This window comes from Embiotoca jacksoni, unplaced genomic scaffold, assembly GCF_022577435.1.
Source record: "Embiotoca jacksoni isolate LCO1_2020_lvr unplaced genomic scaffold, fEmbJac1.0.p SCAF_1, whole genome shotgun sequence".
Classification (NCBI taxonomy): domain Eukaryota; kingdom Metazoa; phylum Chordata; class Actinopteri; family Embiotocidae; genus Embiotoca; species Embiotoca jacksoni.
In genome coordinates, this window is record NW_027185229.1 from 16662724 (window position 1) to 16682373 (window position 19650).

General features: G+C 40.7%; 1 protein-coding gene across 5 annotated transcripts in view; it reads right to left on the bottom strand.

Moving 5' to 3' along the window:
- erc2 (ELKS/RAB6-interacting/CAST family member 2) overlaps positions 1-19650 on the bottom strand; it is a 41790-nt gene extending 22140 nt beyond the window's left edge. For 2 of the 5 annotated variants that reach the window (XM_069143574.1, XM_069143557.1), the window contains exons 1-6: positions 19512-19649; positions 13501-14306; positions 5799-5822; positions 4180-4614; positions 3743-3817; positions 1113-1268 (exon numbers count right to left, since the gene is read on the bottom strand). In XM_069143574.1, coding sequence (XP_068999675.1) covers positions 1113-1268; positions 3743-3817; positions 4180-4614; positions 5799-5822; positions 13501-14172 — 1362 coding nt within the window. In that variant the 5' untranslated portion in view covers positions 14173-14306; positions 19512-19649. Of the gene's footprint in view, positions 1-1112; positions 1269-3742; positions 3818-4179; positions 4615-5798; positions 5823-13500; positions 14307-17140; positions 17206-19511 lie in introns of all 5 variants that reach the window. The other 3 variants (XM_069143549.1, XM_069143544.1, XM_069143566.1) reach the window with 3 other exon arrangements.

The following is a 19650-nucleotide window of genomic DNA, read 5'->3' on the forward strand; positions in this document are numbered from 1 at the left end:
CTTGACCAACCCATTACAATAGCACTCTAATGTTTTTAACCCTCGTGTTGTCCTCGGGTCAAAATGACCCGCAGCTGTGTTCAACCAAGTTCTATTTTATTTCTATATTTTTATATTTTTTGGGATCATTGGTCATCATTCTTTAAAGAAATCCTCACAGCCTCCTTGTCACCAATGATCCCAAAAAGTATGAAAATAAAATAGAACTTGGTTGAACACAGCTGCGGGTCATTTTGACCCAAAGACAACACGAGGGTTAACAGCTCAACATGGCTGTGTGCTCATCTGTATGAGAAACCTCATTTAACTCAACAGTGAGCTAGTTGGAGCAGCTTTTGCACTATTTTCATCAACACGCTTTTCTCATTAAAAATGCATTTGGGACTGACTCCCCTGCATTCATCATATATTATACATCATCTCTATTCATGATTGATGAAAAGAGGTCTAAAAATAGAATGACAAAACTGTGGCTGGTCTGCGCCTGGTCGACTAACTAATATGTATGTAAACACAGAGTCAAAGCTCTGAAGAGACATATGAGCCACAGACACATTCACCGTGATACAACCGCCGATTTCAGGTAGCTATGCTGGAGGCTTGACAATATAACTCTAACTCTGACATGCAAACACAAAATAGCATCGCTGACTGCTCTAAAAACTAAACCAAGTGAGATCAGTTTAATGGAAGCTGTCACTGAATTTGTGTGCAGGCATACACTTTTTACACCACATGACACTTTTGTTTTTACACTCTTTGAACATAATCCAATTTGTATTTGTTAGTTAGCAGCAGAAAAATTAAGTACTTTTCTTTTTCATATAATTAAGGAAGAAAAGTATTTTCAAAAGTGTGCATTTGCTGATTTTTGCTTCTTGATGCAGAGCTTTTCTAAAATACAGCAGACAAGCTTCTCTAAGATTGTTGCCAACAGGGCACTTTTCTGCTGATGCTAAATGTTAAAGCAGATAATTGAAGTAACAGGACAGCTTTATTCAGTACTCTCCTCTCTACACAGATCTATCTGTACCCCATACAACATGTTGGTTTTCCTATATCAAGCTTTATCATTCATCCATGTGTGCATGCACGGTGCAAGTGGTCTCTACCTTCGTCTTCATAAACTTTGAGTGGTTCTTGTAGACCTCCATCTGTTTGATCTCTTCCTCTCTGTCCTCTGTGTTCAGTAAGCCGTTTGCTTTCAGCATTTGGATCTCATCCTCCAGATCTCGAATGTTGCGCTCCAGAGAGGCAATTTTGGTGTCCTGCACACAAACATGCGGAGGAGACACACCTCAAAACCACAACTGGCATGTCCACAAGTTGCATGCTGCAAATGAACCTGAACTAAAGACAAGAGTCCAGGGGTGACATGAAGCCTAAAAGCCACCAAAAAAAAGACTTAGAAAATAATATAGACAGAGAGGGGAAGAAAAAAACAAAACAAGAGCAGAAAGATATGGGGAGATAAAAAGAGAATGGAAGACGCTCTTTGGTCTGGCAACTGCAGTATCTGTCGGTGAAATCAAATGCTTTCTACCCAGCTCGTTGCAGCGGCTCGGAGGATTAATCACCATTGGGAAATATTGAGCGCACATCCAGCACGGAGAGATCAGCCAGGACCGGAGAGAAAGGTGCAGAGGGAACGGAAGAAAAGTAACAAGCTGTAGCTTTTTGCCGTAGTTGCTTGCAGATCAATGCAGAATCCAGTCTCGGTACTGCGACTTGTGAGTGCAGTTTTAGCTTCACGGCTTTTTAAATAAATAATACAACGTCTTTAAGATTAGCCATGGTCCATCTCCCTCTCCAGCAGAGCATAGAGCAACCTTGTTCCTTCCTTCCTGTCTTTCTTTCTTTTTGTCTCTCCTTCTTTCATCTGAACTTATGAACTTGTGGCCGTAAGCAGGGTCAGTCATAGCCCACTGCAGATGAACATGGGTAATGTATCGTAATGAGGAGTGATGGACTACCGGAGAAGGATCTGAGGGGTTAACATCAATACATGAGCACTGCACATGTACATGCACTTCGCCCTGCTGCTGCATCTCACCTCAGTCTCCATGTTACGAGACAAACATCAATGAACTAACACTGATGCAATCGACACAAGACACCGTACCTTCAAAGAAGAGTGATTTTATTCCATCCACATGTAATCACTGGTACATCGACCTGGTCAGTAAATCTTGCTCTTTATCTCTCTTTCCCTGCCTCTGTATGTCTCTTTTTCTCTCTATCTCCCTGCATACTAGCCTCTCACTGTCATAAACAACCACACCTGTTTCCATGGTAGCAGCAGGCAGGCTATATACTGTGCACTGTCTCTGGTGAGTGAGGATGGAGGGAGGGAAGGAGGGAGGGAGGGAGGGAGCGAGGGAGGATTATTCGTGCTTCCATCAGCATCAACACAGCAGAGGGAGAGAGGAGAGGGGAGAGATGCAGGGTCTTCCTGCACAGCACAGGAGGAGGAGGAGGAGGCGGGACTTCCCTTGCTCTGCATGAAAATCAACAGGATCCTAGAGCTTGGAATATCACATGACCATGCCACGGGAGGCTGGGGCCTGCACAGTGCCGATCCAGCCGAGTGAGAGGGGTTGTGTCAGCTCAGCGATGATGTCATGATTTATTTTGAGGAAGTGATGTCAGGCCTCTGCAGTGAGGCTGGTGGTGTCTATAGTGGTTCAGTAGCTGGATGGTTCTGATATCTCTACTGCCATATCCAGCTGCAGTACAACAAGTGTTGATCTGAAGAGATATTTCCACCCATGCAATACAATCTAAGCACATTTGTATTTTAAAAGTTTGCATGTTGCAACTGCATCTGTGTTAAAGAATGGAATATGGATGTATGGAAAAATAGAAAAAAAAGTCACTCTTCATGGTGGTGGGTGGGGTCTCTAGAACAGCAATCCAAGTCCATCCTCTTAAATACTGCCTAAATGAATATGTATGTTTGTACTAATATGTAAAATACCTTCAAAATCCCCCTGGAGCTTTAATGTTTCATAAAACACTACACATTTTTCTGCTGATGGTTCCAGTGCTTCCCCAGAAGCTAATTTACACCTATGATATGAGTAAATTATTTAAATCCAAGACACCATTTCAAGGCCTGAATTATCAGCCAACATCAAATACAATCATTTCTTACACATTTTTGCTGTAATTCAGTATGACATATTTACTGTGCTTAGAAACCTTGAATGAAAATTTAAAACAATAGCAGCACAATAGTTCTGAACAACACTCGTCTGAACATTATGAAACTGAAATGCTGGAGTCTGTTATTTATGCAGGGAGTCTGTTGAAAATATTATTATGGAAAGAACTATGTCCTTGCTTGTCATGAAACCAGTGTGCCACGGCAGGTTTGCCTCTTCAACAAGCCACAAAAGCTAAAATGTTGAATTGCAATATTGATTCTTGTTTGTTTACACAACAGCTTTATGAGCTGATAGAGTGTATGTGTGCATGCGTGTGTGTGTGTGTGTGTGGGAGAGGGATAGAGATGTGACAGTGTGTTGACGATTGACTCAGCTGCTGAGGATCATAATGACAACAATAGCCTCAGCAGAATAGACATCAGCAGTGGCCTCAGTTTAGACATGCAGTGGTTAACATAAAACAAGGCCTGTCCATGGCAGTCCCCTGAGTACAAACAAACACAAAAAAAATGCCCTATCGTATTAGAGCTGTTGTATGTGGTCATGGTCATAATGTATGTGAGTCAAGTTCTTACTTTCATCTCTATAATGGTCTGCAGGGCCTTGGTTTTGCTTGGATCCTGATGCAGCTGATTTCTTCTGTGCAGTTCCTTGAAGAAAAGACAGAACATTATGTTGTACTAGGAAAGAAAAATCATTCATAACCTCTAATAAAACAACGTAAAACAAGGCCTGTCCATGGCAGTCCCCTGAGTACAAACAAACACAAAAAATTATTTGGCTAAAATAAGTTGACTTAAAAAAAAAAGAGCTCATCACGCAATGCACAGAAACTTTATCTTTATACATACAAAATGTTTCATCAGCTGAAGTGCTCTGCAGTTTTCAGTTTATTGATTTTGTGCCACTCAACACTGCCATCTAGTGACTACAAAACAAAAAACCCTCAGTTTTAACTCTTGCACATTGAATCCCATATACTAACATCAACATAATCCTGGTCATACAATACCTCACGTAGATGGATGTTCTCTTTCTCCTTCTGATCCAGAATGACCTCCAGGTGTCCAAGCTGGGCCTCTGCCTCGGCAATGCGCCTGGCTCTCTCTTGCTCTTCCTCCTCGGATGCCCTGCCTGACCCGGGGGGCAGCCCTTTGCTCTGCAGCATCTCAAGCAGCTTCTTAATGGACTCATCTCTGGCTCCCAGTGTTTGTTTCTGGGTCTCAATCCTCAGCTCCATCTCCTCCAGGGTCTTCCTCAGCAAGAAGAGCTCCTTGGCCTGCCTGTCATGTTCGGCCTGCAGCCGGCGGAAGTTCTCCTCTGTCAGCTCGATGGTGGTGAAATGGTCAGAACCTGAGCGGTTACCGCTCTCCTGCTGCAACAGGTGGTTGAGGTCTCGCTGTGTGCGCAGTTCATCCTGCAGTGCTTGGATGGTCATCTGAAGATGCTGGGGAACACACACACAAACACATGCACGTATACACACAAAGAGACTCAACAATTATTGAAATTCATTTCAGGATTAACACACAATCCAACCTTTTTCACGATAACACTACACATGGGGGTAAACACACATAAAGACACACCTCTGAAACGCTTTTGCACACAGTTCTGTGGATTAATGCCAAAGCATGTCAAACATGGGGAACACATGACTTACCTTGTCTTTAGAGACAAATGGACTGTAAACAGATCAATACCAGCTGCTAAACATATTCATTTATTAATGCGCTGTGAACGATTGCTCTTTTATTTAAACACGAGCAGAACAACCAGGGAGGGTTGTTAACTTGCAAATCAAATCGAAGAGCATCCTGATGCCCTCTTGCAGCACAGCAGAGGTCTTTGCTCTCTAACACTCACCCTGAGAGGCCTGGACACAACCCACAGAGGCAGCATTCAGTAATAAGGAAAATGTATCTGCAAGCCAATTGAGTACAATGTGGAAAAAAAAGCTGTGTTTTCATGATTATTTATATGAGCTGTTACCGTAGACTTGGATGAGTCAAATTATGAAATAAACAGAAGCTACAGTAGCCATACACTGGAGATGAAACAGCCATATGATGAATAAAGGTATGCATGTCCATTAATTTGTGAAACCACACACTATTAAGCCTAACATACCGCATTTTATTGTCTGTAGGGATGTCAGCTCTGCATTTAAGGGGATAATGTTTGAGCCATGTTTCTGTCAGAGACTGACTAAGGCTCGCCTGATACAATTTTCTTTCAGAAAAGAGACTGAGAAGCACAGATCAATGTATGCCCAGAAAATGGCCCTGTCATGATTTGGAGGGGTTTCACTGAAATAAAACCAACTTTACAGGCAGTCTTGGGCTGTAGGGTTTGTGGTACTGCAAGGGGATGGAGCATCAGACATGTTTGGACTAACATAAACAAACGAATCACTTTCTATTTTTACAGAGTCCATGGGGAAAATAATGACGGTTCACGGGACAAGGAGGTTAACTGAACTGCTGAAAATATTTCACTTTCTTTTGGAGGTTTCATAGGAGAAGAAGGTTGTACGGTGCAAAGGGATTGCCAGGTGTCTGAAAATACACGCCACACTGAAGGTGACTCTATGTTGTGCACACAACACGTGGTGCAAACATAGGGACAAACCTTGGTTCTCCTGGCATCCAGCAGCTGCAGAGCATGGGCAGAATGAACAGAAAAAAACATATGTATGGTGAAAACAGAGCGTCAGAGCTTGATGCAACAGAGACGGATGATCAACGCAAACCAGCCAGAGTTTAAAATGAGAGCAGTCAGTTTATCAGTCTTTAGCCTTCAGTCAGTACACAATATATTCATAATGGACCTTTTTCACAACATACACTTTAGCTTGTCGTAGCTGGAAAAGCACAGGTGAAATGAATGGCTTTAATAAGAACATTGCATTGAAGTGAGCTAGTTCCAGGGTCCAGGTAGTGCATGCTGCTAACTCTCTGGCATGGCTTACAAGGACAATTCATGGAACTGAGCTTTTGTTAATGCATTTCGTTTCACCTGTGTTTTTTGTTCGAGACCAAAATGTCTGCTATAAAAAAAAGTCTTACTGATAATAAATGATTTTATCAAGATGACCTTTCTGGAAAGAGGTGAAGTAAGGAATTTTAATGACTTTAAAATGACTCCAATAAACCACAATGATTTTTACTTTACCTGATCTCAGATTAGATGGGTCTAACATTATTATCAGTTGTAGTAACAGCCATAATAGAGTTATAATTAATACAAGTATTATAATTCAAATTAGTGGTGGTGTGGTAGCGATGAGATAATGAGAATGAGATGAGGTGCTGTAGTGTTGTTTAATTAATTTATTATGAGGCTGTAAATATCAGTTGTTAAACATCATTAAAATTAAACAATAAGTGATAAATCATTTAATTTTAAGCAAACAAAACATGCAACACGTTATCTGGTGCCAGCTTCTCAAATGTAAATTATAAGCTGCATGTTTCTCTCAGGTGATGGTACAATACAATTTGGGGTGTTTGTCTTCCAAAACAAGACATTAGGAGAGGTTAACTTGGGCTCTGGATCATTATTTGGGGCATTTTTGGGGATGGGGATTTTGTAGACCACACAATAAAATCAAGAAATAATATCCAGACTAATAAAAAAATTATGACACTCACTAGTTGCAGCTCTAATTTATAACAATTATGACTACAAAATAATAATAATAACACAAATACCAATGCAAAAAAAGTAAATCTCTTTAAATTCTCTCACATACTAATGTTTTTTCTTCCCACTTCCCCAATGCAAAACTGGCATAACACTGTGTGAATGTAAAGCATGTGCCCTTCCAACCATCAGAGGGCAGTGTTTGTGGAGTGATATTAGGAGTGAATTTTCTGTGAAGTGGAGAATGCAAGTTTCCACAACAAACAACAGTTTAGGTCACACTCCCTTTTGTGAGTCAGTGCCATTTGAACAAAGAATCCAACTAATACATGTCAAAATCTCTTTTCTTTTTTTTTACTAAGCACCAACCACTGATTTCCATGTTACACACGCTGTCACATAGTGGCACTCCTTCTGTCATCACTTGGAAGTATAAATTACAACAACGAAAGGGTTTGTACACTGCCTGAACCTTAAAACTAGAACAGTTGGTTACTGATAAGCATTTGTCTTCCTCACAAAAATAACATTTGGTAACTGTGCACAGAAAACACTTAAGAAATAAGTCTTCTTTACCAGAATTAGAAACAGCTCTATTGTAATTAGACCTGGCTAATCAGAATGAATAATGAATGGTTGGACATGTAGAATATAAATGCCTGCTCATGCTGATACCCCATTGAAAACAGACCTTTTTCTCTCTCCTTATATCCTTTCTTTTATCCTTTCCAATTTCTACATTCTCTCTACTCCCTGATCAATAACCTGCCCTGTTGGAACTAAACTGCAGGAGACAGTTCAATGATCTCATTTGCATACTTGCACTGTGGGTTAAGATGACTATGGCCAATCCTCCCAGTTCCCCCCATCACACACAGAGCTGGAGCAGTTCCTGTTAGTCAGTCATGACTCAGCGGATATTGCCGTTGTGGTCATGAGAAGGCTTCTCTTTTGTTGCATGTCCTGAAAATTTGATTCCAGAGGTTTCAAGGAGAGATGTTGCTTCTCTCTCTCTGACACCTGGAGCAGCCAGGGGTGACTGGCTGTCATAAATCCTGTCATGCAGAAACAGGGAATCCTTCTGAGAGCTACCAATAGCCATTTTTATGAATATCCTTATAACATTTTGTGAGAATCAAAGTAGCCTACTGTGTGTCACCATTAGGGGAACAATTTCTCTACTGGTAGTGCTAGAGGTAATTTTACTGCAATCATCACATTTCATCCTCTGAGGACTATGAATACCTGGACTAGATTTCACCATAATTCATCCAGGTGTTGTTGAGAGGCTTCTGTCTGCACACAAGTCTTGAAATCAATGATATTTCTAGGGGGTTGGTGTTAGATTCAAAAGCTCGGGAGTGATTTCCGGGGGAGGTGAAGTCATATGTGTTTCCCCACTTGGTTCAGGAGCTAACCCACTATCACCCACTATAACTGCTAAACTGTTAAAGCTATTCTGTCCACAGATGGATACTCAAAGAGGCGCAGGAACAAGCTGCTATTCGTACGGTATATGCGCTATACTGTATGTGTGTGTCTGTGTGTAACAGGAAGTGGGTGTTTCTATCTGACAGTTGGACAGCTTCGAAGCGCTGAGTCGGAGGAGCCTACTGCTCACTACATTCCTAATCTCCGTGTTGTATGTCGTGATGGCTGACAATACAAAATTACACCCACACCATAACAGCCAACACTACAGAGTGGTGTGAATGCAGAAGTCTGAGAGTCAGTAAAAGTATGCTGAATTCCTAAAGGTATTTTTTTGCAGGTTGTGTTCTTTCTGATGATATTCTAGCAGCTCTGTATGCCTATGCCAGCATGTTAACAAGCTCATAGTGACCATGTTAATATGTTCATGTTTAGAAGATGTAACATTTACCCTGTTTATCATCTTTGTTCAGTGTATTAGCACACAAACAAATGCTAATTAGCACCTAGCTGATGGGAATGTAATTAGTTTTGCAGATATCTGGTCAGAAAGAACAATTAACCTTTCACTAAAAAACAAAAATGTCAACCTGTTTGTGCCACCACTGAAAAAGTCAGGGGCAATAGCAATAGGTTTCCTTCTCCACAGAACCTGAATGTCTGTAAAAGGTTTCATGACAGTCCATCCAATAGTAACCAGACCAAAGTGGTGGATCAACTCAACAATATAGGTTTGATACTGGCAAATATTTTCTTAAGAGTTGTATAAACATGTTTTTTGCATTTTTTTTTTTTTTGTTTGACACTGCAGAGGTCAGAGACAGGCAGCAAAAGGAGGGAATCACATGCAACAAAAGTCTGTAGCTCAATCTGAACCTGTTATGTTGTGTCCTAAACCTTTTGGACAGCATTGATGATCACATTTATATGTTCGATCATTTCATTTGTTTGTGGAATATTGGGAGGACAATGCTGACTGTATGAACACTGGTACATCTGACTTATGTAATATTAATTACAACTAGTTGATTCAATACCATGTATCAAATCTTTCACTTCATACTAATGCAAAATAATGATCCACAGCCTCATCAGTAACGACGAGATGAAGCGTATAATTTCAGTGATTTTGCATGAAAACTAGACAGTCAGTCTGCCAGTGCAGGCAATCAATAAACCATTTAAATAAATATAAAGGCTGAGTTTCATCTACAGAAATGTTACTAAGTTAAAGCTTTTTCAAATTATGATAACACACATTGCTGATTCAAATAATGTTTAGAGGAAACACTACTTGGTTCAAGCATTATTTTACCCTATTTGAATTTAAGTATGCATATTAGGCTACCATGGGTCTCCCATAACTGAGACAGTGAGAGCTCAAAACCATGAGGAACAAAGGAAACGCTGAGTCAGAGATCCTCAACAACTTGCTACATGAGTTTATGTTTAGTTCAAACATCACCTAAGATTATGTATCTTAACTCACAATAACAGGTGCACTTTTTTCCTCAGATCACAACTATATCTTGAAAAGATTTCAAGATATAGTTGTCCACTTGTTACAAAACTATCAATCTTACAATTTATGTAGGTTTTATGAAATTAATACCTTATTTGAGTAAAAATTATTGAATCATCACTTTTCTTAATAGCTACTAATAATCTGTGTTATTATGTGATATTTCACCATATTTTGTGAAAATATAATGTTTAAAGATTGTTTCTTAAAAAATGTCAAATTGCCATTGAATCAATTGTGTTATTCCATTTCATTTCGTGGCTTAAAGACATGTACATTTGTATTATCAGATTCTTACTTTACTTGCTAAGATGGAAGTTTCTGCACTGGTGGAGCAGCTCTGATCTAAATCTAAACCTCTGTTATTTCTGGAGAAAAAGACACCAGCAGACTGTAACATGTCTTATCCCCAAGACTTTGTTCTTCCATCCTCTACTCCCATTTTAATCATACCAGCCTTGCTCTCTGCATTTGCATCTCATCTTGTCTCGAAGGAGGGAGACTCCTCATTTCTACACCTTCCTGTCATCTGGATGAAGCAGCAGCCATCTTATATGCTCAGATGGGGAGTGGTCGCCACAGGACGGACCCACTTTAAGTGACCATTCACATGATACTTCCTGTGTCCACATGAGCTCAACATGTCATGACATTGACAAAAACATCAATACGCATCATTTATGACTGCTGCAAGCTTGGTTGCGACAGAATGAAAAGAACTAAATGTCAAGTCAACATCCTGCATTAATGCACGCCGTAGTGTGTGCACCTGAGCCATGAATTATATGTGAAAACAAATAATGGTGACGACACCTCTCCCACTCACATTACAGACGGGTGGGGATGATTAAAGCGCTGCACACACAAGCTGAACAACTACAAAGGGAAATAACCTCTAATCAGAAAGCACCCAGCCCCATCCACAGACATTCAACACACACCACAGACTGTATGATACACACAAGGACATGAGCACAAATGCTTCTTCACACTGTGCTCCAAATATACTGAACCTCTATCAACATTTTAGGAGACACAATTGTCCCACCCAGTTCACGTGTTCTCACTTCTAACGCTTTGGCAACTTACAGTAAAGAATAAAAAAAAACATGTCATATGTGAGGCGTTGTATCCGTGGACAAACAGAGCAGAGAAATATGTGGAGCTCAGCCTCCATTTTTGTGTAATGCGCTGATGAGGGCTGACTGGGTGGCTGAGCAGCAGTGGTCATGACTCAGTCAGATATGGTACGCTCTAGCTCACACACTTGCCTCCAGCAGCTCTTGTCCAGCTTTGACACGACAAAAAATGTGTCTGAATTCGAGTCAAACAACTCAGTGTTAAGGCAGCCTGAGCCAATAGTATAGTATATTACAAATGTAGCACAGAAAACAGGGGCTAATCATTACCTCTAGTCATTATGACCAGCGACAAATTTTGACTAAAGCTCTGCAGGCTGTGGTTGGTATTTCCGTCAGTGGAAAATGTGCTTCATAAAACACATGAAAGACAAACTCGAATGCATGAATGGTTTTCTTCTTTTCTGAAGATGCTGTAAAAGAAGCACAAATTCCCAGTTCTTAATTTTCACAAGATAAATAATACATTGCCATTTGCTCAAGCTAATAGAAGCCTGAGGCACCTGATGCAATTGTGAAGGGTCCTACATGACAGATGTAATGATTGGACTGAAATCACTCCATTATTAATGAGGCAATTTGCTCTATAGTCAGCCTCTCAAGCAGCCCAGTGGGTGTGACCAAAACATCCCACCGTAAGTATACTCTTACGTAAGGATGCCTCGCAGCCCAGAAATCAAGTTAGAAAAGACCAATTATAGTAACAAGGCACATCTGCCTTTTATTAGCTGACATACTTCATTAATGAACCCGACCAGGAGGGATATAAATATCATTCAGTGCAGAGGCAGAGCGAACACCGGACAAGGCTGAAGATAAAAAAAAAAAAGGGTCCTCTCTTTGTATCAAACACAAAGGCATGAGAGCTTATGCTGTAGAGCTTTTATATTCTGCTGGACACATTCAGCTCTTACAATGTATGAAGCCAAACTAAAAATACATACAAGGATTCACTCTCGCACTGAATGTAAAGAATAAGTAAAATGATGAATCGCTTTGGTCCTGACAGTGCTGGTTTAGCTTGAACAGGCACGTTCTTCTCCTAAACATTGCCTTAATAAATTTTCATGAACTATAAAAATACAAAAGCATCAAAGTACATCTGCTCCCCCTATAAGGCTTACCAGGAGGTATAATCATCCCTCCCTTTAGCAGCATGGCACTGCCTAAGCAGCCTCTGTTAACTCCAGTCAAATCAGGTAAGTCAAAACCTGTGTTTCAGAAAGGGGAGTACTTATACACAAATCCAAGCAGTTGTTCCAGCGGATAGGTGACAGTGCCACTAATGGTGTCGGGCTATGACCTTGAAGGGTGGAGTGACAGTCTGCCGCTTTGAGTAATGACTGACCTACTGGCTTCACAGTGTCTGAAAACATCACTCCAGCAGACAGACAGAAACGCAGACAGACTGCTACAAAGACAACAACCAGCTGCCAAAATTAAGTCTTTACATTACTTGAGGCATTGGTTCAATTTGCTGAATCATGCCACAGCCTGCCTCAAAAAGAAAAAAAAAAAATACTGAAGAGCTCAATCCAGCCAGGCAAGCAATACGCTGACCTATTCCACAATCTGCCTCCATGTGCCATGCACTTTTCCTTACAGCTGAGCTGTATGAGTCAGCTAACTATCTATAATCATGCAGCTGAGGTTTGACATGAAAATGATCAAAATTAGGGTGACACAGTGTTTTTTAATACTGAATGCAAGTGCAGTAAAAGATGTTCAACTATTTTTACGTCTACATAATTTCCAAAAGAAATTAATGCACAGAACGAGTAGGTTAATTAAAAAGACTTCAGCTGTAAATTGGTATTTTTCTTCATTTAGTCAGGCAAAAACACACGAGGGATCTGCTATACTAAAACGGGTGAATGCCAGATGAACAGAGGTAAACAGTGGGAGATGATCAAAGTCAGAGTAAATAAAGGAAAGGCAGTGGGAAAGGAGAGAGACAGCAAAGAGGAGGTTTAAGTGTCCTTGACATTTGTCACTGGGCCTTGTGCCTACTCTTGTCAGTAACTGATTTAACTGGGCCATGACTACACCCCCACACCGAGGCAAGCAAAAAAACCTTTTGACATCAATCCCCTCGAGGGCCAATCTGCTGAACCTTTGAAGACTAACTGAGATTAAGTAATGTTGTGGCCATGCCATGCTTGTGAAAGTTCAGCTCACCTGTTACCAATGCCGTCATGATTTTTACCTGATCACAAACAACTGAAAGCTAAGATTTCAATTATATTGTAGAAAACCAAACAATCGAAAGATTTTGTATTTCCTGTAGCTGAAGTGACATTGATTCTGCTCTGGTGCACGAGGCAAGGCGAGTGTGTGTTAAATATTTATGTACACAAAGAACTCTTTCCAGAAAGGTTTCCACAAATATTGAAATACAGGATTGACCGCAATAATTCCCTGAAATTTTGGACTGAGGATGACTGTGGTCTATTGCAGAGAAGAGTATGGTAAAAACCGAGACACAGATCAAAAAGGACAGCACTTGAAAAAAAACTAGAAAGACAACAGACAAGCAGCAACTGAAATTCACTGCAGTAATGAGTGGATTATGACAGCTTTCGAGGACTGGCCTCACCTGGTTCTCCTCATGAGTGACTCTCATCTGTTCTTTAAGGATTGATGTACGAGCCGCCTCTTCTTTCCTCATTATCCTCTCCTTCTTCAGTTCGGGACTCCAGAAACTCTTGATGCTGTTTGTGGAAGATCCCAACTTACTATCCTTCAGGTCAAGCTCCCGCCGTAGCATCTCATTCTCCCTCTGCATCTCCCTGAGCTGGGCCTGCATCTCCAGCAACTCCCCCCCACTGCTTCGCACCGCCTGCCTCAGCAGAGCGGAGGGCACCCCCTGGTGGTGGTGGGAGTGCAGCATGGAGAGGGAGCCCAGGTCACTGTAAGACAGAAGGTCAGCATGAGGCAGCCCCACTGAAGCAATATTGGGACTGCTGCCCATGGCTGTGACGCGGCCCCCGTACATGGCCCGGCTGGTGGCGCGACCCAGAGTCATAGTGCCTTTTGGGTAGGTGGCAGTGGAGCCCACGCCCTCGTGGTCACTGAGGTACATGGGCCCCGAAGTAGCATAGGCAGCGTTGAGGGACTGGATGTTCTCCATGGAGAGCGTCTTGCCCCCTCCACCACCCCCGCTCCCGCTGTGCGCCCTTCGATGGCCCAGTCTGGGGGACCTTGGCAGGCGCGGGGACCGTACGGGGCTGCTCTCTACATGGCCTACAGCTCTGGCACTGCCGTACATGTCCTGCGTTTCGGCGGGGGGGCCACCAGAGGATCCTTAACAGGGGCGTGCTGAACTGAGACTGCTCTGACTCTTAGAACCACACATTAGTGATTATTTCATGTCTGAATAGGTGGAGCATATCAAAGTCAGATCTGAGGAAACAGGAGAGAAGAAGATGAATAACAACTATTTGCATGTGTCAGATGAGAGGCACAATAAAACACTGCCAAAACACTTTAAGGAAATAAACAGTACTTTCCACTCAGAAATTAAGCTGAGGAAAACAAACAGATATGGCCTGCTAGATATTACACTGTGCATGAAAAAAAAGAAATTCTTCTGTTAGCTTTAAGAATGTAATACTCAATGTCAGCAGCCAACTGTCCTAATTTATTTGGTTCCAATCTCAAATGGCCCACAGGAATTTCCCAGCATCATCCTGGATTTACTACTGGCCAACACTTGTCTACAGTCAATCCCATTAATGCTGAAAATACAGTCAGAAAGACAGCTTTACAACCTCACTGTATAAAGATAAATAACACACAAATTAAACACAAGAGCAATAGTATATCTTATCTCACATTTGTCAGCTCTGATTGATGATATCCATGGAAAGTGAATTAGGTTTTAATGAATTAGTTATTTTTTAAAATAATCTGCAGAAACATACAGCCTGAGGTTTAATCATTCAAATGCCAGTGTTTTTAATTAGCTGTTATTAGTATTGCTTTTTGTTCAAGCACATATTCTGTGCACCCAGTGATGAGTTACAGTGCAGACAAAATAAACATTTTATTAGAGCTTGATCCCTTGCTGATCAGCTCTTGATCCTGGGAGAAAAAAAAGCGTTGTTCGGAAAATGGGTTTGTGAATTTGTTTTCTTTAACATATTCCATATACAGTATACACAGAAACACAGCAGGGTGTGCTGCTAATAGTGTGAAGATCACCACAGTACATCAATAAAGAGCATCACGTTGCACCAACATTGCAATCAATAAAATATCTGGAGATCAAAGTGATGACAACCAATTATGAAACACATCTAACATGATGGCATATGAAATAAAGTGAAACCTCTGCAGCTCTCTATTGTCTCATAATTTAACACACAATTGACTTTGTGACAGTGAAGCATTCTGGACCTGGCATATCTTTGACTGTTATCATAATATTTATTATTGTTTGAACACTTCAAGAAAAAGAATACCTAAAAAATATATTTCTTATAGTTCCTTAAAAAAGGGTGATAAGCTAAATATCATAAGATACATGCCATAGTGTGAGACCTAATTATTTTTTTCAGCTTCAATTTGAACTAAAATTGCAATAAATCACAGGTTTTAAATAAAGCCAATCCAGTGGGTAACAAGGAGGAAAGGATATGAGCGAGTTAATTTTTAATAATGTAATAATGGCTGTGCCATTTCATGCCATCTGTGGCTTAAATATATCACAAGATATATCACAGTCAATGATTTATTTAAACTTGAGGGGACCGATAACGTCATTATTACACCATGCCAGATTATTTTAGGTCAAATACAGAAAGCTGTCAAACAACAAATAGTGAAGACACTAGCTGAGCCTGGTAATATCACAGGCGTTCTAGTGATGAATAAAATTGAACTGTCTGTGAGTAAAAAAATGGACTCTTCATCAAAGCGAACCATGGTACTTCTCCTCTTATGACACTTGTTACTTAGACCCAGTTGCCATGGTAGCCATGCCTGGGCTAACACAGATAAAGCACCTCAGTCGTCTGACATTAGGACAGTGTGAGTTACTAAAAGGTCTGTAAAAACAATTGTGGCCAAGTGCAGATGGTGTGTATTGCAGCAATGCCAAAGTGACTTAAGGGGCCTTCCTCAATGCTTCAGGGTTTATCTTGCCAATTATGTAAAGTTTTAAATAAAATGCATTTTATTTTATTTTACGTTGAGGGACAAATGAAATAATTCCTGGCATAGACACACGTGTCAACAGGCCTCTTCAGTATATGAACTCCAGTGAGATTTTGGATGACAGGAACCCTCAACTGTACTCACTGAAGCATCATCTATGGGAAAACACTGCAGCCTGGCAGAGGAGGTCAAAACAGACAGTGTCATCTCTATAGTTATAATAAGTAACAGGTGTCTAGAACAGAGATGGGACTGTACACGTATAAAATGGCAGAACAAATCAAACAGAATCTGTCTAAAGGCTTGGACAGTGTATGTCTTCAGATATTTTGTTCATTGCCTTTAAACAGTGCAAAATGACTACTTTTTTTTTCTCAACTGGCAAATTAAATTCAAATGTTTAAATATTCAGACATAGGCAACAACAAGCACTGCTGCTGTTATCTTCAGTGGTTGGCTTGCTACAGCAGGACTGTGAAGTCTGGTTGGAGAATGTTTTAGGAGAAGAAATAGCATTCAGCAAAGGACTGCGCAGACCGAGCAACAAAAACATCTTTTGATAAATTACAGTTGTCCTGTTGCATATAGTTTGATGGGTCTCAATGTTTATTTTTTTTGTGACACTTTTAGTGATGATAAATCAAGTCAGTGGTCAAGACTGAGGCTTCACTGCGTTTGTAGTGTCAAGCAAAATATCCTGTGAAGCATCTTTGAGTCCGTGTTAGTTAAGATCTACTGATAATGACTGTTTCTCTGTATTCAGGTTTTACTTGAGTTTGGTATATGTTGTCATCTTTTCTCAGACTTTTTCTGTCATCACAGATTCTGCAGTGATTCAGACAGTGACTCTCTATGACATTTGTGCCTCTTTAAGTTGCCTTAAATTCGCCTGAAAATGTATTTGTAAAAATGTGTCTGCCAGCCCCTTATTAAAGCTGACATGTTCTGTGCTGTTCAGCTTCCACTATGATTGGATTACGTTGTGATTGTGAATTACAGGAAAATTATGGAGTGTGACGTGGGGAAAAGTTTGAAAAATCATGCCATGCTGGTGTGCCAGTGATCCGGGATGTGCCTACTTTAATTCCTGGGCATCTTAGTCACGTGTCCTCCCCTTCACTCCTCCGCAATTCCATACTGCCAGCTGTCTAACAAAGGCAAATATTATCCAAAATATTTTCCACATTCTTGTATTTTTAGAGGAAAACTTGACCAAGGCTGACGCAAACACTGCCTGTTAGAAATGCTTAACACGACAGAAGACAGCCTCTAAAGTAAACCTCCCTTTCACTGTTTCAACAAAATCATGCTGTGCTGCAGGGCAATCATAAAGTATGGTACGGCCTGTCAGTTCGAAGTGATATGCACATGGCTGTCCCACAGTTATAGTTTTAACTGAATGATTGCATGTTGTGGAGAATTGAAATGGGAAAACGTATATTGTTTGATCAAAGAACTCAGTGTACGGCAGTTAAAAATTATAATTATTTTTAGATTCTTTTTGATTAATCAATTAACTATTCACCCCATCAAATGCCATATAGAGAAAAGTGCCCCACCCATTGAAGTAAGGCCTTTTGTTTTAAACGTTGACACCCAATTCACATTTCAATTTACAGCAATATAAAACAGACCAAACACTTTTAGTTTACCAGCTGAAATCAAGCAACATTTGGTGTTTTTGTTTGATAAATGACTTAAATGATTAAGCTATTTTCAATATTTCCGCCCTTTCATTTGAGATGACTGACTAATCCTTCCAGCACAAGTACAGTTGACATCTATAAAAGAAAATATGAATGACAACATCTCCAAATCCCTGAAAGTCATGTTTTACACTAATTTATGTCTCATAGAAGCCTGTATAAGATTACTCAATACTTTCTACTTTTATTCTAAGCCTGTTCTGAAGTAAATCTTCTTATCTACATTGGAAGACTTTACCCCTGAATCAGCCACATCCAGAGCACCAAAAATATAGCTAAGAATGCAGGGAAATGACCAAAGTGTAATACCAGAGTATCATATTATTGCAGAAACTGTGATAATATTGATGGGCCACCAGAGATGCCAACTGCAACCCTTCACTCCACCCAAAGTCTATGAAAATATGCAGTGATTTTCCTTATGTTTTTTTTTTTTATTTTTATTTTTTTAAAGCAAAGTTAACCATAATGACACAAATGGTTATCACAAACACACCTGGAGGTTCTGCTGTGGGTTATTGCAACATAAATTATGCAGCTCAGGTGTTATCAAGCAATAATTACCAGATAGAAAACCTGTCAGCAAATGGCAGTATAGGCCACTGACGAAATTATCACAGGCAATTCAGAGAGCAGTGGTGCAGAAACAGAGAAGAGGATAAAGATGTTCTGAAATAAAGATTTCACCACAGGCGATGCTATCCGTGAGGTCAGGGAGACTGTTTCCTATCAGGCAACCGTGACATTTTGAAAGCCATTATTATGTTCTTACTCAAATAAAACTGCGGAGAATGAGTTAAAACTCCAGCCTACGGATCTTTGGCTGTGGTAATGTGCTTTTCAGGTTAGAGCGCATGTCAGTGGCAGACAAAGAAGGATATTTTCTATAAATAGCCTGTAATATGGGTTGATAATAGTTGATAATTCATGTGAAAGAAGAAGCCGACCAACCGGTTCAGTTCGGTGCAAAGCTATTTGAGCAAGTGCAACACATGCAGCCTCCTCATCAGGTATTCTACTACAGAGCCTTTAACGCCCCCATGTCTCCCACTGACTTCAATGCTTGCTTGATTGGATGAGCAAATGTAAATGTGCCACTCCAAATGGCCCGTTCACCCATCCACCGGATTCCAGTGTCTAACGATGGTCCTGCTTATGCTAGAAATAGCTCCTAAAAGGAAGATTTCTCTGGAAAGATGTGAAACACCGAATATGGGGTTGTCTTAATTACATCCAGGTCCCTGTTTTCAATTCAAATATAGCATATCTCTTCATTTCTGCTGTCTGATGTGTGAGCTAGTTACATTTGATGCAGCATAGGAAGGCACGACCGACCAATTGACAGCTCATTGGGCCTACATTTTCGATGCCTCCAGCGTGGTGTGCGTCGTGCACCTGAATACACCAATGAAATATTAGTCTAACCCTCCGTAGGGAAGCCGACTGATACCTTTACTTTGAAATACGGCGCTGCTCTATGGTCTCAACACGGCTTTAAAATGCAAATTCTCAGGTATTAAGCGAGCACTGAGTGGCTGTCTCTATGCAATCAACGACCACGGAAGGAGAAGGTTTTTTTTTTTTTAAACGCACACAGCCTTTGCTTTTTGTCCGGCATGTCGCTCACAAAACGTTCAAAAAAAACCAAAAAAAACACGAAAGGACACTTCGCGCATTTGAAGCGCTGTTACTTCTACAATGAAAAGCGGATAGGCTCGGTGTAAAATAAAATACACAAATGTACCTTTATCGATGTTAATTCCGCTCCTTCGCCGTTCTAGACGGCATCTTGTCGCCTCCATTCACCCCAGCAGCCTCTCTCAGCATCCTGCGCTGTCATTGGGCAGCGGACACGCTCTCTCTCCTCCTCTACACACCAGGGA